Source organism: Cataglyphis hispanica, chromosome 4 (genome assembly GCF_021464435.1).
Source record: "Cataglyphis hispanica isolate Lineage 1 chromosome 4, ULB_Chis1_1.0, whole genome shotgun sequence".
In the NCBI taxonomy this organism is placed as follows: Eukaryota; Metazoa; Arthropoda; class Insecta; order Hymenoptera; family Formicidae; genus Cataglyphis; species Cataglyphis hispanica.
The window spans coordinates 5,978,101-6,005,944 of NC_065957.1; the positions used below are offsets into that span (position 1 = coordinate 5,978,101).

The following is a 27,844-nucleotide window of genomic DNA, read 5'->3' on the forward strand; positions in this document are numbered from 1 at the left end:
TACATATATATATGTATATATATGTATATATATATATATATATATGTATATATGCGCGTACATATATGTACACAGTCGTTCACTATTAAATTTCAGAGATATGCCTTCAATAATAAATTTGGAATATTGTGGAATATTTTCGCTTAATTATAATAATTCTATTTTCGTCAGAAATATTTAATCTCAAGGCACTGTGTATGTGACTGATTTATGCAAATATTCCGCAAATATTAATCGCGTTCGATTATATGCTTTACGCTCCGTAATTCTTCCTCCGAAGAAAGAATATCGGTGGTGATTTCAATGAAAAATATTTACAATTCTCTGTTTCTCACCTGAGAATAAGCGAGACTGGCTTGCAGAAAGACAGTGACCTTCAATGTGGCAGACGATCCTTGAATTATCACACACCTTGAATCTGTATCATGCAATCACGCGTGCACAGTCGCGGCTGTGTGTATTTACATCTCATCGTTTTGCGATAAGACGAACCTATGCCATTATTTTCATGATATGCTGGTTTCTTTCGTTCCATTCTCTCGGAATGTATTTTTCATCTTATTTTGATGACTCTCGTTAATTTCGTAAATTAGCCCAACATCTGTGTATCATTTTCGATTTTAACACATTTTTCAAGATATACGATACTTTATTAGAGCTATGGCTGAATTGAAGTATAGCTCGTTATATATATAAGCAATAAAATAAAAAGGATAATGCGAGGTTAACATCGTGTCTTAAGGAATTTATATTCGGTCCAATTGACATGAATATACGATAGATAACGATAATATTTTGACATATCTCATGAGTTGTCTGAAAAAAGAAAACACGTGTTACGTATAATTTAGCTGATGTTATGTATATGTATATAATATACGTAACACCAGCTATAATTATACGCCATAAAGTAGAGATCACTCATATAACAAGAGCGAAGCACTACATTTCAAAGCGATTCTCATTGATACATACGTAAATCACGCGTCAGTCATTCATCGATGTACTTACATACGTACAATATGTGCATAGCATTTCAATACATTAATCGGCGAATGCACACGTATCTTACACACCGAACCGATGTACTTGTTGTGACGAGATTTGTCGATGCAACGAATAAGAACCAATAATCCGTTTCGATGTATCGTGCACCATGGTATATTATCACAATATCATATACATAACAGTATCAGTTAGATGTGATGACCTACGCATATATTTGTAATTAATCACAAAAGAAAATGAACAGATCATTGATGTATATATTTCTGGGAGATATTTTGTAATGTCTGCAGAGAATCCTAGAATTCTGATTTTAAAATTTGTACATAACTCTACATAAAATAATATATAATAATGTACTTAATAAAATAATGAATCTTTCTTTATAGAATCCATTTTTTTGCAAAAATTCGGGAGAAAGTTTTTTTCTTTGAAAATTTTTAGAGAGAGACATCTGTATAAATGTTAAATCTCTTTTGTGACTAATATAAATGTATGTATATACAGTCATATTTCTATTCGACGTATATTATGAAGTTTTTGCGACGTAAAGTTGAATATAACAAGAATAATTGATTGTTTCCATTTTAGTCCGAACGTATATAGCACCAAAATCTTCTTTTTCTTTACTCCGAGACATATGATAAGTTATCATTTTAAATTCAATCTCTTTTCTTACATTACTCGCACATTAAACACGTGCTTCGCTATTTCAATGTTACGTCCAATGATGATGCTCGTACTCGAAACGCATTACTCCTTCCGATCAACGTCGCCGATTAAATCTACATATGAAATCTCGCTTCTCCGGCGACCGATCTCACAAGTACGTATTGCCTTCAATAGGCCACGACGCGATGATGCGATACGTACCGCGCTGGCGAGGGGGATGAGGGGGATTATCCGGTTTGAAGCACCGCTGCGTTCACGGACAAGACATTCGTCTGTCAGCTGAACGAGTCTCAGCTGCTGCTGGGTACGGATATCATACGATAACCCGTCGAATGTGGCGGTACCGGTGACGAGCGCCGGTTGTTGTTCGGCTGCTGAGGCGGTATCTGAAGAGAGCGATAATCGAGCGCCGGCGCCGCCGGATGCTGACCTTCCCGGTGCCTTCGGAGATCGACCTTTCTCTGAAACGCCTTGTCGCACAGGCCGCACTGAAACGGCTTGTAGCCGGTGTGCTTACGCATGTGCGTGATGAGGTTGCTGCTCTGGGAGAACGCCTTGCCGCACACCACGCACTTATGCGGTTTCTCACCTGTAACACGAGGAAATCGAGGAAGATATCCGGGTCAGTACGTTGTGCATTTTTGAGTATTTTCATTTGGGAGAGACAGATACATAATTTTAAAAAAATATGTATTTTACTATAATAAATCGATAAATCATATTTTTTAAATATAATTTTCTTTTACTCGTAACTGTAAAAAGATCTAAAGCAGTTATATGTTATAAGCAACCGTATTAATTTTTTGAAATAAAATTGCTATTAAATATATTTCTATTTACATTTAATTAAAATTAGCAAATATATTTTTTTTAATTTACTTTAAATGTATTGTTATTAACGCATATAATAGAATATAGAACCGTCAATTATCATATCGCGTGATAATATTTCAATCAATATTTCTAGGAAAGGTTTGCAACATATGTCTTGTTGAAAACCGTGAGTGATGTTATATTTCTAATTATGAATATTACGGATGAAGCAATTAATTGAGCATTTGTATTGATTATCACAACACCTTATAATTCGCGTTATAAGTGCGGATGGCATAATAAATTCTGCTCAAAAGAAAGACGTGAATTACGAATGCGCGCGTTGCAAATTCGATTATCAGTGAGGAAGACAACGGCGCGCACTCTTGAATAATGAGCCAAGGTTAACCGAACGCAACTGAATCAACTAATATAAATCATGTGACCAGTCGTTTGCACGTCAATCGACGATGACTAAAGTCTCTGTGGTTGATCTTGCCGAAGACGACTTAGCCATATGATCGTAATATCTTGTTCAACAATACGCTCAAACACACAATGTGCAATTAGTAATTATTTTATACATCAAACAAACAATTAAACGTTTGCGCGATTGAAACAATAACATGCAATGTTCCGATAAGCAATAAAAAATACATTTAACGCAATCTTCAACAAAAATTAGTGGAAGAATTAAAGAAATAAATAAAAAAATATATATATAGATCCACGAATACGCCGTCTGTTCGTGAGCTTTCTTAAAATGATTTATAAAAGAAGCGCGGAAGAATGTATATTGTTTTCCTATATGCAAATTTTGACAATAAATACTGTAATAATAATAGCTATTCGCACAGAACGATGTTGATTTTAATTATGATTTCATTAGGAAATGCAGAAAATATTCGATAAATATTAGGTTTCATTAGTGAAAGCGGAAAATGTCACGAATGGCTATCATTTATTAACGTCAGCCGCATAATCTTGTACATATTCGCAATTGCTCTCGCGATATCGTTACACGAAAAAAAATCAACAACTTCTCTGTTAATCGCTCCCGTGAATCTTGACGTTCAAGAACGATCATTCTGCACGCAGATCGTTCGGCCTCGTAGTAGACAGCAATAATACTAATAATAAAAAAAGAGACTGATCCTACACACGCTTGTAAATTCTTGTCACGATCTTCTAAAAGTCCGTTGGTCGTCTAACAACGATCGATTGACGATGATAGTACCGAGCAAACAATTGTTCTGTGACAGCGCTCTCTCTCTCTCTCTCTCTCTCTCTCTCTCTCTCTCTCACTCGAAATTCCGAGCAAATAATTTAACGATTGTAAAACGATGATAAAAAAACGTACGCCTTTGGACGTTGTCCAACGCGACGGAAGGCGCCGTTAAGATTCTATCGAAAAGAAATTAATTCTGCTCGCGGACACGTTGCGCGCGCGAACGATATCTCTTTCTTTTCCTCTCTTTCGAATGAGCGTGCAAGAGAACAGTAAAAAAGAGAATTCAGAAATATTGCGAGCAACAAAAAGAAAAAACAACGAACAGCTATTCACGTAAGAAGTAGAAATTTTTGATGTTGTCATCGTGTATGAAACGCGGCGAGGTAATTGCTGGGTATTTAATGCTCGCGCGAAAAGTGATAAGATCGGTGATGAAATGTTTGAATTTATATCCAATTTAAATTGTAATGGCACAAAGAAATGAAATGTCGAAGCGTTTATGGAATGATATAACAAGTATTAAAGTAATTTGATAGCTTGTCATGCTTTTGTTTATTAATTAAGATAAGTTGCTTCAAAACTGGTAGATATTTGCAAAATTCAAAAATGCCATAAATGTTTAGCGCCAAAAAATATTTTATAAATTCTTCGAAAATTTATTATGAAATGTATTCCAATATTTTTTTTGCAAATAGTATAAAATTAAAATTATTTAAGCAATATTAAATATCTATATTTGAATTTTTGGAGAATATAATCGCTCACTATGAGAAATTATAGTTTGCTTTATATTACTCTATATTATATTTTGACAGTATTAGTAACTTTTAATTTTATATTACTTTTTTACTATTATTTCTTTACTATCGATTAGAAAAAGGTAAAGTAGAATTAAAGTTGACCTTTAATAGCGGGTATGAATTATCATTTTAGTACTGCATACACAAAAGAACCAAAGATCGATTTCTTGTATCTTATGCTTGGAATAAAGAAACATTCTTTTCTTGACGCGGTTCTGACTCATCGGCAGCCGTCAATATACAAACGGACGTTCTTTTCTTTAAATTAAATTTACCGACGTTTTATTCCGATATATTATCGTCAGAATTATCGTTCGCAGCATAGGTATGTACAATGGCGAAGTAGATGACAGTATTGCTTTGTTGAAGCAGGCATGCCGTTTCACTCTTACCATCCTTCACGACTACATAAAGAAAAATACAATTATCGTAATTGTCCCACCTACGATTCAATTTTTATATCGTATTGCTTGACGCAGAGAAAAGTGCAATCATACTTTAATGTTCTAGAGCGAACGCATCGATAAATTGCTTTGTATTTATATAAATTTTCTGTGTATCCTAAGCGACAATGGATGAAGGAATCGGTAAAATAAAAATTTGAAAAACTTTTATTTAATTGCAGTAAGTAAATACGATTAATTACATGCGCATGTATCTTTTGCATGTATCTATGCAGTTAGGATTTCATTCAATAGTATATGTGTGTATGCGATATTGTTATATTATGAATATTTTTTTATTTGTCTTTTATTTTGCGAAGATGATCTCTTTGCTACATAAGGAGCGAGATAAAATACGATTATACAATTTTAAGAATGACAATGTCGAAATAGCAAAATAAGAGTGTATTCTCTGTGCGTATAAAGTTTCATTAAAAAATCTATAATATTAAAAGAATTTTACACTCGTATATTTCGAAAACTTTTATGGCTCTTATGATCTTGTTGACTTGAAAAACGGATTTTATGGAATTAAAACTAACAAAACTTGATGGAAAAACGATGAAAGTAACATTAGAAATAACTTGATAAGGACTTTGCGCTTAAAACGCAATACAATCGTAATTGCTAATATTTAGTTAATTCACTTGAAGGGAAGAATATAATATTCAGATCGAAGCGGCGATTAAATCACATTTGCCACCTTTGTCCATTTGCCTTTCAAAGCCAACGTAATGAAGCACATTTTTATATATCATTCGGAGGAAGGGTGACTCGCGGGAAAAGAGGAGAAAAGTATGACAGCGCGATGTTTGCCTTAGACTTTTTAATTTCTCCACGACGATATCATCTCTCTCGCACAAACGCACGGGAAGAAAAGTACGATTCGCGCGGACAATATTTATCGAGAGTGTCAGCGACCCATACGTACATGCGTATACACCTCATCCTACGTACTACGCCTATCGATCCATCTCGACTCTCATTACCGGCCCCTTACCGGTCGACTTAAATATTTACCGGCTGAAACGTTCGTTTCGCGGCCGATTATAATGATAGGAACGAGTAGCGCGCTTCTGTGTGTGTGTGTGTGTGTGTGTGCGCGCGTACGCATCCATGTATTATGCATACATCAGCAGAGTGAGTCCTCTTAATTATGAAGGTCTCTTTTAACGAACATGATGTAATAGCGGCGGTATCGACTGTGGTGACAGAGAGAGAGAGAGAGAGAGAGAGAGAGAGAGAGAGATAAAGAATCGATTTTGTGCGGATTTTTTACGTTGGTGAAGTGTTCTAGGCTCATCAAAGATATCCGACAATCTGACGATTTTAGGCAAAGCGTCAACCTCTTATCTGAGAGAATTGTTTGTTTCATAACTAAAATTTTTCTGAAATGATGATTTCTCGTACAGATGCGAGATATATCTGAAAATATATAAATTTGTTGTTTTTAACATTGAAATAATTCGATTTTTCATCGACAAGGCACAAAATATGTTGAACTAACAATAAGTTTTGTCAAAACCCACCGAACGCCCCTTTCTTTGTTTTCCCGCTCGCCCAAGGCCCGATGAGAATCATAACGTTTGCCAGCACAATTTGCCGGACACAACATACCATTTTGTTTGATACCCGCGTATTCGACACGATTACTCTTTCAGAGCGTTCAGAGCGACGGTTGTTTGAACGAATGATGAGGTACAGAATACAAACTATGCTCCGCGTGCATTACCCGTGGAATGCATGCATAGATGAAAGTTCGTGTCCGGAAATGTGCAGCCAGCGAGCAATCGCTGAGAGCGGCTGTATTTTTTTCTGCCAATTGCTGCCTGGCATGCGGAAAAAGTTGTTTCTTCAGGTCGATCGCCGGAAGCGATCATCGTAATCTGACTTATTCTCTTCTTTTCTTGCCCCTTCCGACTAAATTAGGGGTGAACGAGAGGGGATCCTGTCGCGCGATCGATCCGTTCGATGGGAAAAGTCCGGGACAAATCTAAATTGCCGAGTAAAAGTGTGCTTTTGATAATGACAAAAGTGTGCGCAAAGTGTTTTGCGCGAAAGATAACATTCTTTTTTTTGTCAATGACCGTCATCATGGCCCGATTACGTCGATACGTATCGCACTATAGATGACGGGGTTGCATCCCGGCACGATGAATAATTTTGTTGCGACGACACGAAATGCATTATGCAAGTATATATGTGCGCTGTCCGTTATAGCGTGTTCAGATGTCTCAGAGTGAATCATTGACGGTGATGTCTTTGATCTGCGCGCGATTCGCCGATCAACCGATCGCGCAATGATAATTGATCGATCAATAAGTCTTTCATCACATAAATAAGTGTTATTACTCAAACTTTTCTTAGTCAGAGAAAATCAAGCATTGTACGTTAATAATACTTATGAGACAAGTTCAATGACAATTACCAATCTGTAATTTCTAATCAAATTATCAACTTTATTTTTCGAAATCTTAGTGTTTAATATTTCCCTCTAAATTTAAAAAAAAAAAAAAATTAATGAGAGATAGTAAAGTTTTAACTTATTGGATCAATTGAAATTTATTCATCAAAATGCTGAAAATTCGAAATGATTAATATTAAAATTTAAGAATTATTCTCAACAGCTAAAAAGTTTGCGGAAGAATGCAAAACTACGTTTGTCGTTCAACACTTTACATTCAATCGATTAAATCGAACCAAGTTATCGTACAGTCTCGAAACAATGTATCTTCGACAGAGTTTTATTTTTCTTATATTTTGCGTGAAATATATCTGTGAATAGAGATGCAGTAATCGTGATAAAGTGATTGTCAATTATGCGAGAAATCCAATTGTAGCGGCGACATCGCTACCCTAAGAAAGAGACACCGTCCGCACGATAGTGACAATGAGACCCTTGGCGCGTATTCCACGTCTAGAAATTATTTATAAGATACACTTTCTTCGCGGAAAACTTTGTTGAAATTTCATTGAATCTTTATTCTTTGGATGAGAGATATTATTTCGTCACATATTAAGAGAAATCATTGAAGCATTACACTTAGAAAAATTAAAGCTATAGAGCATATTTCCTCCCAAGAACATCTTTATCAAACATTTATCGAAATATCTTTGAATCTTTATTTCCTGGAAAAAGATACTATGCTATATTATAATGCTATACATTAGGTGAGACTATTGAAACGTTATTCTTCGTAAAATGATTGCTATAGAGTATAGAAAATTTTCTCTAAAAAAAGCTTTAATGATAAGACAACGTTTTTTTCTATGAAAAAGAAAAGAATTTTCACACACATAAATATTATTACTATCAACTACACACGCATACACATATCATATTACTATACAAAATAAATGGAAGAAAAATAACGCAGATGTTCAACATTTTATTGCCTTTAAACGTTGGTATACTTTGTTACATTTGAAGACAACAAAAATTTTGAACGTTTGCGTTATTTTCCCATTATTTACTTTTGAACGCGTTATTTTCTTCGCAATTATTTTTATATATTCGTAGTGTTGCATAAAAATTTTTTCCTTGAGTAATTTTACTTTATCGATTACATAATCCGTTTAATTTCTAATATTACTATAATTATAAAAATTAAATGTACTTTTCACCGTGTGAGCAATGTTAAATTATGCTTTTTCAGTTTAAACCATAAGTCGTATCTTTAATAGATTTTAATAACCTTATTATCACTTGCAATTACATTTCAAGAAGGCTGCTTGGTGACGCATAAAAAAATATACGTGAGCTTTTCTGAAAATTATTATAACTCTTTGTCTAACTTTTAAATTATTTACAAAAATTGGATTTTATTATTATAAAACCGTTTATTTATTTAACTAAATATGAATAATTCAATATTATTTGTGTATCCTCTTACACCATTGCATCTTTCAATTAATACATAAATCTCGAATATATTGATTAGCTATTCGTCGTGGTATCGCAATGCGAGAAAGCGAAATTGATAGTAAAAAATTACCGCTTAGGAAGGATCGATTAAATTCGCATTACGATCACCCCTCGTGAAAGAACATAGAAAGCACAAAGTGGCTAGAGTGAGTTCTTCGAGGGCACTACACTCCCTTTCTTCTGTAACTCCTAACCCACGACGACGATGGCTTATTCCCTTAGCCGCTAATTAGCGCGGGACACGCACCCCGACGACGACTCGTGTCGGGCACGTGTCGTGCCGGAAACTCGCTTAGCTCGCGACAAACAGACCGTTTCCCATCGTACGCGCGCTCCTTCCGGTCGTTTCCACGAGAAAACGTGGCCGAGGCAGCTGATTAAATCGCTATTAAAACGTGTTCCTATCGCTCCCCATCGACGCTCTCTTTCATGTCCCGCTTTTATTACGGGATAGTCGTTTAAGAAGAACGCGTTTGGATACGCAATACACACCGGAGTTGGATCAGCCACGAGTCACTTGATATTATACATATATGCGTGCGATTTGATTTATTGGATGGCTTAATGTGTGTGTTCAATCGCCGAAATATTTTCAATTACTCACTTCTTCATTAAGATTATTATTTTAGTGAATATATATTTATTAGATTATTTATAAATAATTAAATAATTACGAATCACACAAATATTAAATAATTTATTATACTTATAATAAGTACAGAATATCTAGACTTGTGTACAATGTATTTTAATCATACTTTTCATTTAATTCCTTATCGAAAGGAGATTTTGTTATATTATTATTCCTCTAGCTAAAATATAAACACGCTGCTACATGTATAGTTTCAAATATTAAAATATACGCCAAGAATTCCCAGTTCCTTGGTAAATGATAAATAGTTCCGTGGTAATGTTATCACAGATAAGGAAAACATAAAATGCACATTGCGTTTTATGAATATTTCACAGCCCCAGGCTACTATTTTAGCAAAAAATCTACATTTCTCTATGAAAAAATTGTTTTACGATTTAACAAATACAGTTATTTTCTTTTGAAATTGCCGATAATAAGTGGCTGTAAATTATGGAGAAATTTGTGCTGCGATTGTATATAGATATTTATTAGATATATTCATCGTCAGTATTGGAATATAGAATCACTTTTGCACGGCGCCGCAGAAATGCATTTTTCGTCTAAATTACATTTTATTCTATGTGAGAATTTTTACTACTTTTATTCTATGTCACGTCGTTCAGAAACCGTTCTTAATGATGCGGATAATGAGCCAAAATAGATGAATTTTCTGACATTTTATAATGTGCATCGCATCCGAAAAATTAAGATCCGATTCCCATTAAATACGTACAAAATTTTCACGTAATTATGTTCAATTAGACCATTCTTTTCATTTTGCATTATTTAAAAGACGTTACTGTCAGACAACGTTAACTGTCAGTTTATTAAAATTATAAATAAATATTATTTTTATTGTATTTATTAATCGTTAATAATATTTAAGAAACGAAATATAATATCATTTCGGATTTTTAAATGCTTCTTAAAAATTAGGATTCAAAATAATTGTGAAAATTATGAAAAATAAAGAATAACAATGATTTTGTAGTTGTTACATTAATAACAGACTATTAATATTTGTTATATGGCGGGCGAATTTCTGCTTCGGGCGATTTTTTCTTTGGCGAAAGAAAGAAAAATAACCGTTTGCGAGTGCGTGACGAGACACGATTTCCATACAAAACAGACTGATGATCTGCCGATATATTTATTGTGGGCAATGTGCGTGTTCGCATTTGAGTCTCTCGCGGCGACAAACCTCGAATGAATCAAATCCGGAGCTAATCTGATTGCATGCCAATCCACTTTTTTTCTGACTTATATTGTGAAAGCATAATTGTCGCTCACTATCGCGAATGAAACGATGAAAAATATTATGCCGATTTTGTGTATTTAGATATTAACGAGTGATTTTCTTCATATTATTTGAAACAGTATTTCTCTTGCTACATCGCGAAATTCATGATGTTGAAAATATATAATACACTAATGATTTATTTTTATGAATAAAATATTATATAAACATTGTGCAAGTTATCTTAGTAATTAGAAGGCTCCTTAAAATCCATTTAAAAGATTTGAGAACTTTTATTGGGCATAAGAAAATATGTTAAAAGCTTTAGATTTATATAGTATTTCTCTTCTATTTGCCCTTCCGATCTAAAGTGCACGATGGCGTGATATCGATTCCTGGTGTCGCGCGTATATGCCCTCTGCGTGATTCTTTCATATGCGAAGAGGGTCAGTCGCCGCATAGAAACGTGGGTGCGACATTCATAGAGACACCCTATTGAAGATGCACCGCAGGTCGCGTTTAAATGCACACATCGATATAAAGGTGCGGTCACATCCCTTCGTCTTCCGTCACATTGAATTGAATAAATGTGCGTTACAACGCAATCTCATTTACGCGATAACGCGCATCAAGCGAATGCAACTTTTTATAAGAACACTCTGCAAATAATGCACACGAAGCTTATTATGTTTAATGAATCAAATGACATGAACGATGTTTTGAAATATTAATTAAATTAATATTTTAATTTATAAAGTGTGGAAAGGATATTTAATTTTTTTTTTTTTTTGTGACGGGGCTGGAGAAAAGAGGGGGAGAGCAAATATTTTAATTTGTTAAAATATTTGAGTGAAATATTCTAATAAATGTACCTGTATTATTACAATATGCATATGATTTGTCCCAAAATGAACAGATTATGTAGATATTAGTTTAATTTTATTAGAGTTGTATCATCGATACTCAATCAACCTTATTTTATGAAATTATATATATTAGATTTATGAATATAATTAAAATTATTATGAATAAAATGAGATTATTTCTTGCTTCTCGTGCACGTTATTTTCGAAATCTTAGAATGTATAAAACTATCGAGGTCCATGAACCTATTCGTCGATTCTCAGAAAATATAAGAGAATAAATTCTTCCCGTCTTCGACAATTCATGATGCGCGCGACCTGTGTTCGAACATTTGGCCGATCACGGGACACCAATAGTCACTGAATAATACACACAAAGTAACTTACTACGATGGCAACAAGATACAGAACCTTTATAAATAATAATTCTGAAACCACCCATCAAAGACCCGATCGCGCGATTTTTATTCCAGTGTTATAAAGAACAGCATTTTGAGATAAATGATAAAATATGAGAAAGAATAATGATATCAAATTGCAACTCAAGGGGAAAAAAATTAAATTTACCCCTTTGCATTTATAATAATTTGAACTCGGTAATAATCTAGACAACTGAGAACAGATATACAAGTGCAATGATTTAAATATATATGATTCTTTTATAATAATTATTAAAATTATTTTAAAATCTGTCTTCAAATACTTGTCTAATTAAGACGCTATTCGAAAACATCGTTCACGATAAAGAATCTCTCTGTTGGACAACAATTAACTACTTTAATCGTTTGCTATCGCGCTATCCTATTATCGAGCCTATTTTTAACCATACGCTTGAGTCTTTTCATTCAGGTGTAACGTAAAGAGTCTAAGGAGAGAGGCTCGTTACTAACAATATAGTTATCGATCAGCGATATGCAGCAGCAACATTTGGTCGAAGACCGTGGAGAAAGAAGAAGTTTAAGGGAGAACATGCGACAAGCTGTAATTCCGAAGACAAAACTTGAGTTGCACGAGTATAGCCGCAACGTAAAAATTAGATAAGTGGAGTCTTGTTACCGACGATTGCAATTATTGATACACACGCAAGTCTCGTATGCCGAAACTTTGTCATATGGTCGTCTGCTTTGTCCGGTTAGCGCATTACAATCTCTTTAGAAAAGTCCGCGAAAATGATGACAAAGAGATCGGAGAAGTGTGTATTGTATTTTTGAGACTTTATGTATTGTATAAAATTTTTAGGGCAATCATATAAAACTCCGCTTCATTTTCAAGTCGAAATTAATTGTTTAAACGTACATGTGAACGATATAGTTATTTTACAACAAAATTATTTTTTACATTAAAATTTATATTAATAAAATATATTATGTTATTAGAAAATTAGATATAATTTTGAATTATACATATTTCATTTTTTTCTTTACGAACCTAATTCGAAAATAGACTATATCTTAGGAAAAAAATGATAAAATTTTGATTATTACGTTTTTTAAATGCAAATATAATTTCGATTATACTGATATTGAATTCTTTCTGTTGACTCTTTAGGCAATTCATGCATTAATAAAACATATTAATAATCTAATTATCTAATATGCAGACAATTAATTTCTGTATTTTTAAACTAGATGTAGAATCTCTTTTCGTGAATATTTTCTTCATATAAACAGCATTTGAATATTTATGTATGCAATGATGACTTTTCCCCATTTCCTGCATATATATAAAATATTGAATACATGACATTGTAGAAAGCATTCTAATAAATTTATAAACGCGTGAGCTAGGATTTTCATGATTCAATCAGCGAACAAAACAAGAAACAAGAAATGAGAAGGAAATTTTCGTAATGAAGTTATTATTCAAATAATATTAAATAGCGTTTATAACTTGCCGCATAATCAATCATGATTGAAAATTAATTTTTATATCATATAGTTTTCTTGAGATATTGGAAATCGAATCGAGATGTATTGAATTGACTTACCGGTATGGATGTAGGTGTGTTTCTTCATATCTGACTTCTGGTGAAACCTTTTGCCACAATATTGACAGGGATAAGGCCTTGTGTCAGAATGGATCAGTAAATGAGTGCTGAGTGTACTTGACCGTTTGAAGGCTTTACCGCACTGCTTACACTATTATAACAAACAGAAAGCAAATGGTTTACATATATAATACACCTTACTACATATCTTGCTTGTTTGATAAAGAAATATACATTTTGATATTTATTAATTATATTTTAATATTGATTATTATTTTTAATTTTACTACAATTTTGCAAGCTTAGTAAAGTAGAGTTATTTTTATTTTGCTCTTAAGTAGAAATTTTTATTGCTGATAAATCACCATCGCCTAAATGTTAAACCACTATGTAGCTAATTTATCAATTCCTTTTTGACAGCTCATGTTCTCACACATCACACGCGATATTGATTATGTCTTTCTCAAGAAAATTCTTTCTGCAATTATGCCTTCTCAATCTTGTGATCGTAAAATTTACATGTCACATTTTGTATATATTATAAGTATATTAATATGATTGTTAAAAATTTATTTAGTGCACTTTATCAATGTTGTTTCAAGTACATTTTTTCAAAAACTTGCAAAATTTATCTATTATAAAAATAGCTAAAATTTGACACATATTGCATTATAAATTATAATAATAAGTTATGTTCAATCTTCTTCATTTTCTTAAATTTCATTCCCTGCTCGAAACTTGGATTTTTTCTCAGATCTATAGCGGTTTTCACATAATTGCCGTAAAATATATTACGTTTCGAAAGTATGTAAAATATATATTACGAGTCTGCATTACTTCTCTAACGCCATAAAGCCTCCCGCTTTTCAACCGCGAACGCATAAGAAGGGAATGAATGCAGACGACAAGGCAGACGGAAGGCGCTTCTGAACGTCAGAACGCCATGCACACTTGTGTTCACGAAGCGTCGTATATTTCTTTGTGTTCTTTTCTGTTTCTCTCTGTTCCTTTTCTAGCTCATTGTCACACAGGCGCCAGTCGTTACAATGTCTCGGCGGCGCGGTTTGATGCGTGCCAGACTGACAATATATATATATATATATACGGTATATATGAATATGCGGAATCTTATTACACGCGGACCGTGAGCGCGCGCGCGCGCGAGTACGCGAGTGCAAGTACGCATGATTCATGTTGTACTTGCGATCAATACGGGGAAGAGCGACCTATACAAGTGACATTTGATTTGTTTGGCAATAATCACGCGCGGATTTTAATATTGATCATTGGACTATGACGAGATTAAAAGCAAAATTGGTAATCTAGAATCTAAAGAAATAATTGTATGCGGCTAATCGTGATTATCATTGTAGCATTACGTGCATTACTTTGCTCCTCTAAAGAATTGCCAGACGTGACGTTTAGTATTTAATTGTAATTAAAGCAGCATGGTCTCGTCACACAATACATGGTCCCGGTGCACCACCAGTCGACAGTCCCAACGACTCCCACGCAAAACAATTGTCTTTAATTACTCCCTGTTATCCATCTGGCAAGATACTTTCGGAACGGTCAACATGGTAGGACGCGATGATCCCGTTCTCAAATTCGGGGGGAAAGAAAAGCGAGCGACGCGGAGAAGGTGGAGTTTTTCGTTAATAAGCACCATCGAAACGTCCGTTGAGAGATCGCTGAGGAAAGAGGGCTTGATTGTGGGAAGGGTAAGACGAGCGGTGACAGAACGGAGACGACGAGGCGGCGGTCCCGCCATTGTCACCGCACGAAAGCGTCTGCTTCCGGTACGGCTCGGAAATAAAGCCGCGAGAGAGTTCCGAGACGGCATGTTCCGCGCCTTCATCTCTTCGGCCGTCTTTTGGTTTCTGCGCTCTCCTCGCGATTCGCGGCGCTCGAAATCGCGTAATTACCGTTAATCACTTGCGTCGCTCTTTTGTCCGGCTCTTTTTCTCCCCGTTGCCGGAACATCTGCCGTCGGTTTGTCGACGAAGGCGTGGATTAAGTAAAGGAGGCTGTAGCTTCCCACGGGTAAGGTATTTATATACCACAGAAAAATTGTGATAATTAAGGGATAGGTTTCACTTAAAATGTTTTTCTAAATTTACGCATAATTCTTATGGAGAGAAGACTTAGAAGAATCTAAAATAATACCATAGAAAAATTATGTATGTGTGTGTGTGTGTGTGGTCTGTTATTTAGAAGAATTTGTATCTTTAATTTATTAAAAATCTCTTTAATTTATTCAAAATAAATAAGATGAGAAGACGTCATATCTATCAGAGTAACATAATAATTCGAAAATTAAAATTCAATGAAATTCAGAATGATATATTTAACAATTTTTATAATTTGCTTTAAAAAGATTTGCATTGGAAGTAACATTACAAAAATTATAAATAAATTTATATAAATACAAAGTCATAACAAATATTTAAAATAGGAAATATGAATGAATAATTAAATAGATAGAGATAACTCAAAACAAAAGGAAAATTCTTTCTCTGTAATATCGATATAAACATAACAAATGCATTAAAATAAAACATAACAAATGCAATTAAAAAATATATAATTTAAAAATTTCTTTTGTATATATGTTATATATAAATCTTGGAATGAGATTATATTTTAAAATACTTAATTTTCCAGGAACGTCTTTTTTAATTACGGAACAGTTACTAAATCCAGTTTGAAGTGTAATAATAATAAAAAGACCAAGTAGAGAGAGAACGTCCTTTTCACACAAAAACCTCGCACATATGTGTGCTCACTTACATTCGTACATATATGCGGCCTACATACCCTAATATGTTACGCTTACGTGTCGTGGACGTAAAACCACGACCGAGGCGAGTTTCTCTACTTCCATTCAATCACACGTAATTGCGGCGAGATCTCTTTTGTATCGAGGTCCGATATTCGTCAAACGTTTCACCCGTTTCCTCGCCCCAATGTACTTAAGGGTACTTACGCGCCCCGAAGAAATTCGTATCGCGTGACTCCGCATGTATCGCCGCGTGTGATTTTTTTCTGGAACGGCGATCGACCGGTTTTCACTCAATATGTATGTAAAACGGTCGCTTCTCTTTTTTTCTCCTTCTCTCTTTTTTTTTTCTGTGCGAGAGGAAATGTCGCGATGTCGCGTCATGATGAAGTAGGCTGAAGATGAACGAAAGTACTCTATCTTTTTCGACGATTCGTTTGTCATTATGTTAATTAGGATAATATGCTTACATTGTAACAGATACGTAATAGTTAATGATGACATCTTATTTAAGCGTAAGTATTTAACGCCGATGATATTTCTTTTACGACGACTGCATGGAGAATGATATGCGTGATATGGTGAAAGATAATATGATTTTCTAATATGATATGTTTTATGAATATTCTTTATAAAGTATCAAATGCACTTTTGTGAAAATATTTTTACAAAATGATTACTTTTTATCAGTGTTTACAACAGAAGCTGCAAAAGTATTATGATCGACATATAATAAATACATAAAAAAAAATGTTGACGGCATATTTTCAAGAAAAGATGCGATTATTTTATAATTTTAGCTGTTATCAATCCGAGATTAATTATCACGATTAACGGTTCGTATGTATATTAAAACAGCGGTTATATATTCAAGTAAATGTCCCGACTTATTCATTCAAAAGGATTGCAGTTACAGAAATGGAAATTTTAATTTATATGTGCCGTGAAATAAAAACGGTTATTATTTTTTAAATAATGTTTATTGACTCGAATGTATCATGATCTCTCGCCATAATTTGCTATTATTATCATTTCGGAATTAAGAAAGTAGGATAATATACATAAAAGAAAGGCATCAAAAGAAGGGCCGCTAAAACGGGATCAAATGTCGATAAGTAGTCGTGCGTTGGTTAGAGGTAATCAGACGATCGATACAAGCCTCATGCGCGGAAATCAAAGCTTTTTTACGCAGTCAGGATATCAGGACGTGTCATCGGCGAAGGTTCAAGTCAAGTGTTTATCGATCTCGTAAAATCATCGACGTCAGACATATATATGTGTATTGCTATTTTACGATTCGCTGATGAGACAAATATCGTGGAGAAGCCGCAGATCTGAGATTTCCAAAACCAATCATTTCTTTTCGAAAGCTTGTTGCATGCTTCTGAAGCTCGCGTAATTTTCGCAGGGAATCGTATCGTAAAAATATTCCTTTACAATTTTTATTTTTTTTGCAATTCTTAAATTAAGTAACTGATATGTTGAATTTTTTTCCCATCTCACCGATTATGAGTCAACTGACAATGAGATGAAGTTTTTACACATTGAGAACAATTTTTCGAACAGACTAATAATTTTTCTGTTGTATTATCACGCTATGTTAAAAATTATAATACGTTGCGTTTGTATTATTTTAAGTGTTATTTCATGTCACACGCAACATTGAATTATTCGTTCTTGGAATAAATAATTTTAGTGATTCTGGTTTACGAGATAAAATGAAAGAGGATAAGGAAAGATACAATATATTAACACTCACTTGAAAAGTCCTTTCAGTCGAGGAGGGCGGAGTAAGCGGCGAGTGATGAATTTGCCGCGTAATTATAGGGGTCGAGGACGGACTTCTGGAGGACGGTGCTCTCGTTTCCCTGGCCTCCCTCTCGCAAACTGAGCCCGGCGACCAGATTTCACTTTTCCTGTTGCTGATACTTGACGAGACATCGCTCGGCTTCGTGCTGAGGTTCAATGGCACCTCCTCTTCTGAAATGAAGAGCCGTCCGTCTTTTTCGTCATTTAATCACTTGTTTCTCATTTTAGACTAATACAGTTTTTTATTTGAAATTATGCAAAGATAAATTCCTTGTTCGTATAAAAAAATTATAAATTATAAAAATCTCTAATTATTACATATAAGTAGCATATAGTTTACACATTCAAGAAATAAAATTTATAGAATGCGTATACACTGATATATATATATATATATATATATATATATATATATATATTAATTATATACCGAATATTATATCAAAATATATTAATGTATATTAAGTGTTTGCATAAAAATAATTTCTTATAAATTAAAATTTGTAATAGATAATATACACAACAAAACAAAAATTCCATATTATATACTAAAACATTACGATATCGAGAGGTAATGAATTTATAGTTGATTTTAAAGGGATAGGAAAATTTTATAATTTCTGCACAGCATGTATGCAGACCCATGTAGTTAGGGGATATAAATTAATTGATCGTAATTAGTATCCGTGCAGCAAAATCGAGAGCGACGGCTATAAATAATGCCTCGTGTGACAACGTTGATCGATCGATAGCACCCACTTATCGATAATTACTCGTTAGCCGCTCTACTTTTATAAAAAGATATTTCAAACGCCCTAAAAAAATTTATCGAAAAAAAACAATTAAAAAACAAATAAAAACAATTTTATTGAATTTATCCTTCTAAAAATTTAATTGTTAGCAATGAAAAATGCTCAATCATTTAACTTATACATTCACGTTTTTTTTTTTTTGCGTTTATTAAAATTGCATATAGTATTAATCGTCTCGTATAATACATTAAACAATCAAAGAATTTTTAATTGATATATCCAGTGTTAATATATCAAAATAAATGTAATAAATTATTATTCAGAGAATTATTTAAAAATGGTTGCAAATAATATACCTAATAATATACCTAAATACATTTTGTATGATCTATAACTTTTGATAATTTTAATTTTTTGCAAGAGTTCTTTTCTGATCACGTGAACATGTATGAATATTTAATGTACTATAGAAATTGACTTAAAAAAACATTCAAATCTCACCGAATTTGGCTTTCTCCGGCGTACATCTTCGCGGTGACCCGGGTCTTGCCGGACTGAGAGGTTCCGGATGAATGGGCGAGCAATTTGTTACTGGTGTCGTCTGTTGGGATGGAATTCTTGTAGGTGGGAGCAAAGAATGTGGCAGCAGCAGGCCCATGTGACGAGCCCACCAAGCACCCCCGGATGCTCCGTAACTGCCGTACATCAGTCCGCACCGCATATCTGAGACAATAAAGATAATCATATTAAGGAAATGTGTTATCATCCTCGCGTGTAATAATAAATTAATAAATTACGTTATTTTATAGATTTAGTGTGATATTGGGAGAAGAGAATAGATGATATTTAAAATGGATTTCACGAGATTTATACACAAATATATATACACAGAAATAATAGATGTCTAAGCATATAGTTAGGTAATATTCAACAATTTCTTTTTCATTTCCCCCATCTTATGTAATGCCTCGCTTTATTCTATGCTATTCTGTTACATTGTTTCGGCAAATTTGCAAGGTGACGAACTCGCGGCTTACCTCGCGCGGCAACGGTGGAGCTGAGTGGTAGATTTTGAAGTCTCAAATCGGGATTGTAATTTGAAACAAGGGTGAAGGCGCTGAAACGATCGGGGACGGGTTGACAAAAGCCCGAAGGTGCATTAGTGGAGGCAATGGTGCTCGAACTGCTTCCCGGTACACCTGGGCTCCAAGGCGAAGATGGCAGCGTGATAATACTTGGACTACCCGGTGGCGAGAGAGTAGCCGGGGGTGACAAGGCGCCCGCCGGAACTCCAACGGGATTGCAATGAAGTTCCGGTTTCATGTGCCAAGTTCGAGGTACCGCTTCTATTACGAGAGAATAAAAAGTATGGCTCATTATTCGTATCCAAAATACGATATATAAATGCAATGTATGAATAACAAAATTGATAATTCCGTCAAATTATTAGTGACAAAATTTTTTTTAGTGCATCAAGATGCATATGTACTTAAAATGATTAAAATTTTATATTATATATAAATTAATGGCTTATGAAGATTTTCATTTTATATCATTTATTGATTGATATCTATCATATTTTTCAAAAATACGATTGAGGCATTAATTTTGCTTGAAATCATTTCAAATATAAGACAGAGAATATTAAAATAAAATAAATATTTTTTTGGTTTAAAAAATTTTTTTTATCAGAATTTTTTAAATTTAACAATTTTACATGATATTGATATTTTTAAAAAGTTTCAGAGAAATTTGATATAATTTTAATAGTTTATAAAAATTATTTTTAATCATTTAAGTCTTATATTTTTCATAAACTATAAATTATTATAATTTTAAATTTTTGTTTAGCACGTTGTCTGTTAGCTTTTTTATCTCTATTCAACGTTATCAATAATGACGCTATATGGAGTAAAAAAACCGCGCCAAAGTTAAAATACAAGCTATATCTCGTGCATATCAATTACATTTCGCGTTTATTACATACACGAAACATATCCGTTACAAAGAAATGAATAATACATGGAACTTTGGAACTTTTGTGTCGTATAAAATCTGATGATGCCAATCATGAACGACGCGATCGAAATTGTTTTGTCATTATGCGTACATCAATAAAAAATGATTAGATTAAATTATGATCGTGATTCTGATTGTGTTTTAATTAACATGTTAAAAAAATTACAAAATGATAATCGCATTATCTAACGTAAAAAATATGTGTCTTCGAATTCTATTTTGTATCTTGTCTCGATGAGAAAGATATATAAACACATTACATTCCAAACTGAACAAATGTATTCTTGTTTTTATTATTCGTAATGAAACATTGCGTTAAAATATTTACTAAATGTAATAGTGAACGTTAGGATATTAATTTACTTGTGCAAAATAACATTAAATACGTATGATTAAAAATATCATATGTAAGAAATTATCATGATTGATAATATATGTATATATATATATATATATATATATGATTATATATATTATTTATGAATTGCTTCATCAAACTTATTTAAATATTTATTCATGTCGTTTTAAAAATTTATTATAATCCAAATATCATAAAGGATAATTAATTATAATACATGATTCGCACATATCAAAATTGGAAAGATCATTTATCGCAAAAACTATATATTGTAAGACTGAAATTGAAAGATGCCAAGAGGTTTTCTAAATTACGAGCTCATTGCGTTAATCTCGTAATAATAGAGAAAATAGAAAAAAATATCAGCGGTTATAAAATGAATATTCATAACAGTCACCCCGCCGGAAGGTTATTTAAACCATAATGCTGGTTTCCGTATCGCACAAAAATCTCGCGCACCGATAAATATAGAATGTTTATATGCTCGCCGCATTTAACGCGAGCTTGTCGACGTTTAATACATTGTCTGCGATCGTCGCCGCGTTTCACGTGTATCAGATTCGCGGAGGTAAAAAAAAAGCGCAAAAGGACAAACCGGGGAAGAAATCATAAACGGTCTGTCGGTCGGTCAGTGAAATGAATTATAAATCGTGCATGTGCGATTCGTCCGACGAACGGACGGATGGATGGACGGACGGAGGAATGGAGAGGCAAGATCTTAATCGCGCGAGATCAGACGGATGTGATTGCTTGACAACTTTGCCCGCGACGAATCACGATAAAATGTCGCGGCAACCTTTCGGTAGCGCAAGCTTGACAGAATAAGGCTTTCGAAAGCGAGCGCCGATTAGCGATCAAGTGAGCTCCTTTCTTTATTTCTTCTTAATTTAATTTTACAAACAAAAGCATTATATAATTATAATCTCTTGTTCTATATGAAAATTTTATAAGAATCCATATTTAATTCATATAAATTTACATATCAACAAAAAAGAATTTTCTCTTTACCTTAACAAATTACAAAATCAAATAATCTGACAAAATATAAAACGAGTGCAATTGCAGCAAAGTGCAATTTCCTGTCAATGCAGATAATTTGTAAACCACGCGATGCGTGAGCGGAAATAGAAATAGCTGTTTTGCGTGAAACGACAATGCGTCGGAAAGCGTTGATAATCCATGAAGTAAATCACTGGCTCCAAGGTTCCACTGCATTGATAAGAATCGCGTTCGCATAAACTACGACTAATAACCGCTACTCGTTGTTTGAGTAAATCTGTAATGCGTTCGTACGAGCCGCATTCCTACATAATTCATGCGCCGCAACAAAGAATATTTATTACTCACGTTACATTACCATAGATATAACAGCGCGCAATGCAATTTTCTACCAATCGTCGAAAAATTTTTATTGCAAATATAATTTATTTTGTCAGTTTTCGGCGAGGAAATTAAAAAAGGAAAATGAGCATGACACAGTAAACATAATTAAAAAAATGCATGCAGCTGATAAGGATTCTAATTCTTTATATAATGATGTCATAGAAAAAAATTAATATATAAGAAGCAAAGAATTAATCGAAAAAGTCAATCTTTATCTTTAATTATTTATTAATAAAAAGTCGAGTTTGGCGGAAAAATTTACTGCAAAATAGAATGAACATATGATATATTATCTCATTTATTATTATATCTATTATATTGTAAAAAAATTGCTAATTAAGAAATTTATTTATATAAATTGTCAATAAGGTCTATTCAAATTGATTTGCTAAGTTTCATATGAGTGAGCGCGTATATGTGAGAGATATATTAAAAATATTAAACTATATTTTAATAGAAGTAATTTAAAATTGCAAGACACAAAAAAATATGATTTGAAGGATGTCAATTGGGTTTGCCAAGAAAAAAACATATACAGAATTATGTTAAAAAGATTTTGCAAAAACAAAAAAGGAAAACAAAAAAGAATGTAGGCTTGAAACCCTACAACTTTTTTCGACACAGGAAGATTTCAATGATTTGCGTCGAAAACTTGAGATCTGGATTAGATGAATATATTTTGACAAGTGGGAATAATTTATATCACGCTCTGCGTTTCTGTGTTGTTATCGTTCATGCATCGTGTTGTCCACAAATAAGAGCTATGCCCTGTTTGTCGCACGCGTGCGAGAATAAATCATAAGTGTCGCCAGCCGATTTCCTGCTATATTTTCAGTTTTGCACATGCAGCAAGCACAATCAATAAAATATGAATAATGCCAAGCACAAATATTATAAATATTATTCTCGAAAATTTACCAAAAAATATAACGTATACCAATAATATGACGTATATTATAATAATATAATATATATATATACATATATATATATATATATATATATATATATATATATATATATATGTATGTATATATATATATATATATATATATGTATATATATATATATATATATATGTATATGTATATGTATATATGTATATATATATATATAATATAATATATATATGTGTGTAACAACATTGTAGACAGTCAACAATTTGTCGCGTGCATTATTGCAATTAATTACTATTGATTAGGCAAGATAAATAAAAAAATAAATAAATAAATATATCCATAAGAAATATATTTGATTATAGATATTTTTTCGAATATTAACATTCAATCATCGTCGAATTTGCAGATACAACAAATAACTTTAACAGCAAATGTACTAACTGATGGTATTTTCACATCCTTCAATATATGTAATATTTTTAAAAAAAATTATTACAAATTGCACTGATAATATACGATAATCGGTGCAATAACAAAAATCTTCGATTAACGATGAAGATTGATTAATTCAACGCTCGGTTCCACTTGTGGAAATATCTGTCGCTTTGACAGATTCGGCACATTAACTGCGTCATTTCTTAATTTCACTCTTAAGACTTGACGTGTTCCGCATCCACGAGAAATAAATTCCGAGTCAGTGAGTCGTTCGTTTTCTTATCACCGTAACTAATAAAATTGAAATGAAGTTCTGTTAATATCGATTCATCAATTCTTTCTGATTCATAATATTCTCGTAATTGCGAAAAGTTCCCAATTTGCACGAATTTTTAGAATCATGAATTTTTATTTGTAATGATAATCATGTTATTTCAATAGACTCTTTTTCTCTCTATTCCGTTACTGTTTTTGCATAAATTTTTACATAATAATAATAGTGACGTATGTGCATTACAGCAAATCTAAATAATAATAGTTAATAAGAAAATATCCGTTAATCAAACATAAACCAATTGATTAATTAATGATAAACTGGTATTTTAAGCTTTACAAGAGGCTAGCCCTGTTTGCTCGTTAATTACGAAAGTAATTCCTTGCAGCAACTCGTATGAAATCTCGAAAAATAATCATGAATATTTACGCAAAGCTTTGATTAAAAAAGCTGTATGAACAAGTGTCAGATGTCTTCTCCCGAATCTCTTTAAGACGGATTTTTGTCAGTTATTAATAAGTTATACGTATGAATGTGTTGTCGCTGCATCTTTGGAGATATAAGCATCTAATTTTTAATTTCAAGGTTAATAAATTCATGTTTTAATAAATACGCGTTCTTCAATACCATAATATGAGATATTTGATATTGTAATAATAATCCAATGTGTCATATATGAATCCATTCAAAATGTAAATTAAAAAGATCGATCCATATGTCTCGGTTAGAAGGATTTTATAATGTCAAATAGAATGACCATAAAGTTTGCATTTAATAAAAAGATTAAATAACTACTTGAATATTTCTATATGTCTATTATACGTTTTTTAGTTTTTAATAAATTGTTTTATACACACACAACCTGAGCTAAGACATATTCAACACACATCTATTTAAAAATCTCTTAAAATCTAGGATTTTTATTTAACATAATTCAAACCATTTATCATAGAAAGTTTATTTAAAAAAGAATAATAATATATTATATATTTTTTGCTGCATGGATGCTAGTTATGATATTTTGACAAAGAGAAAGTTCACTGATTTTTGGAAATCTACACATGTTTTTAGCAGTAACAATTGCATTCGATATGTTTAAAATACAGCTATTCTAATGCATCATGCTTTGGTTATCGCCATGCTTATCCATTTCGCTTTGTGATTACAATAATATAGGCGCGTCGCAAAAATCTTTCATTCATTTAGGCAAATGTTTGTAGTTTTCATAAACGTTACTTGCATTTAATATTAATCTAACATCAAATCTTAGAATGGAGATATGTACAGTGAAGTAAAGAAATTCATTTTTATGAATTCATATTTATGGGTGTATAGAATATGCAACGTACATAAAATGTTCAGTAACAAAACTATTTGAAATTAATAAAAATAATATTTTCTGAAATAATTCTATTTTTTTCTAAAAATATCGAAAAACCTCAATATTTTATGAACATTTAAAGAAAAATGCGAACTCTGACGAATAAAATTGAGAAAATTTTGTTCTTCAAAGAAAAGTGTTTGCGTGTTTTTAAAAAATCTACAGAATGAGTCAACTTAGCATTCGTATTTAAAATTATAGAATCGCGGTGTTTGCTTTTCGAACACACATAAAAAGATAAAAACCGAGAATCCGAGCCGTTCGTTAGAACAGATTGTGCAAATATACACAATCTGTATATTTCTTATGAAAAAATTATACGAAACCTTATTAAGACCGAGAGTAGTATATGTGACAAAATTGAGCAGATGTGATTTAACGGTGGAAATATACTCCGAAAATACGATGAGTAGTCTTGACACTTCTTGAATATTGGAGGTAAATCATTCATGAAACATGCGACGATAAAATGCAACAATCATATCTGATAAAGTAAACTCAATTTTCAATTGAAAACTTTCTTTATGTATAAACGCTTGCGATAAATCAGCTCTTATTCAATGAATAAATATAATAATACGAATTGAGACAAAACGCATAACGGATTTCTAATGAACTTTTCTATTAACAATTGTTATTATAATAATTATTATTATAACAAACACTATTACATCATAAAAAATGCAATAAATTTGCAAATGTATTTGTTTACGTGTTTTGTGTTATTTAAAACATGGAAATAGTTGGTTTAATATTATGACGAAGAGAAAGAGAAATTTGCGTAATATTTAAAATAAGATCAGGTGTGTAGATCAGCGAAAACGAAACACAAATGATTACTTCTGATAAGAGTTGCGATTGACGTCGTGGAAAGTTACGCGAAAATTAATCTTCTTTAACTTTAAATCAGCGTCATGTCACGATATGATGGTAATGTCAAAAATCGAATTCATGTCACTTTGAACAAGAAAAGTATTAATGATTAATGGCGTTCATATATCACACTTATGATATCGATAGATTCAATTTTTGTACAAATAAATTTCTCATTATAATCTTTAATGTTTTTTTGTTTTAATAACTGATTAGCAAGATTTGAATGAATTGATCAGCATTTAATGCAAATTTTTGATACACAATTTAACTTTTTCCTTCTTGAATATTACTTATATGTATGTCAAATTTTAGTAAAATTATGAATTATGAATATCATAAAAAGATTGAAAATATTATATTTTTAAAAATTTTATTCTGCTTTTTTATATGTATATAATAACTTATATACAAATTTTACAATTTTCTTTTATTACAATTTATTATAAATTAAATTATATTATCTGCATGATATATATAATAAAATAAATATAAAATTAAACTATCATACAAGATTATTTCATTTGCCAAAGTATATCAACGACTAAGTCAATCAATGAGTGTGTCACGTGTTATCACATCGGTTTGAATTGGTTAGATGGTTTTAATCAACAAACATCCGTTGTATTTATAAAATGTATTAATAAAATGTACTCACCACACATCACGTTCAGGTGTCGTGGCAAAAACGATGCGCTAAAATTGTACGCCGTTCATATGGAGGATCGCGCACTATATCGCTTCCCGGCGTGTATCACACAATCTCTTTAGCAAACGTCAAACTTTTGACACACGTCGTTTTCGCACAGATAACGGTCGCGGAAACACGCGTGCGCTCGAAAAATGCGGAATCAAATGTTCTCTCGGACGATCTTGAAACAGGTTAGGTTCCCGCTCGCCGAAGGCAGCCGAGTCTCCTTCCTGAAGTGTTCCACGTGGTTCATCAAGGTCGACCGTGGCGAATGTAAACCACCATCTGGATATTGACTTTTTTCTCCGATATTTTGATTTCTTTCAATCAGAACATGAACGTGCGAGACTTTAAATCCTTTCGCAGAATCTAATGTCAATGCCTCTCTAATGTCAATGATGTGGTTTGTTGATTTATCTTCTTGCTTTTTGTGGCTATTGAAGCAACCACGTATGGTTGCTTCGACGAGAGCAGCGACTAGGTGGTGACTACGATTACAAGTAGTCTTGGGTATCTGAGCGTCAGTCTGTACGAAGAAGCTTTTTCTCCCTCGGAGTGTCCTGAGTAAGAGCAGGACCCCG

General features: G+C 32.7%; 1 protein-coding gene across 2 annotated transcripts; it reads right to left on the reverse strand.

Moving 5' to 3' along the window:
• Positions 1–206: 206 nt before the first annotated feature.
• On the reverse strand, positions 207–27,844 carry LOC126849204 (zinc finger protein 79-like). Of its 2 annotated transcripts, none has more exons than XM_050590842.1 (6): positions 27,231–27,844; positions 19,988–20,296; positions 19,452–19,673; positions 18,149–18,390; positions 13,611–13,761; positions 207–2,266 (listed from the first exon to the last, which is right to left on the reverse strand). In XM_050590842.1, exons 1-6 carry the CDS (start codon positions 27,235–27,237, stop codon positions 1,968–1,970), a joined length of 1,230 nt encoding a protein of 409 aa, XP_050446799.1. In that variant the 5' UTR covers positions 27,238–27,844; the 3' UTR covers positions 207–1,967. The 2 variants fall into 2 exon arrangements, with proteins under 2 accessions (XP_050446799.1, XP_050446800.1); XM_050590843.1 differs by having other exon boundaries at positions 18,149–18,369; positions 27,231–27,840.

Excerpts from the sequence above, each read along its gene's own strand:
- LOC126849204 (XM_050590842.1), bottom strand. Across the intron at positions 18,391-19,451 it reads GCCGGAGAAAGCCAAATTCG|ACGGACGGCTCTTCATTTCA; the intron begins GTGAGATTTGAA and ends ATGACGAAAAAG. Across the intron at positions 2,267-13,610 it reads ACACACCTACATCCATACCG|GTGAGAAACCGCATAAGTGC; the intron begins GTAAGTCAATTC and ends CTCGTGTTACAG.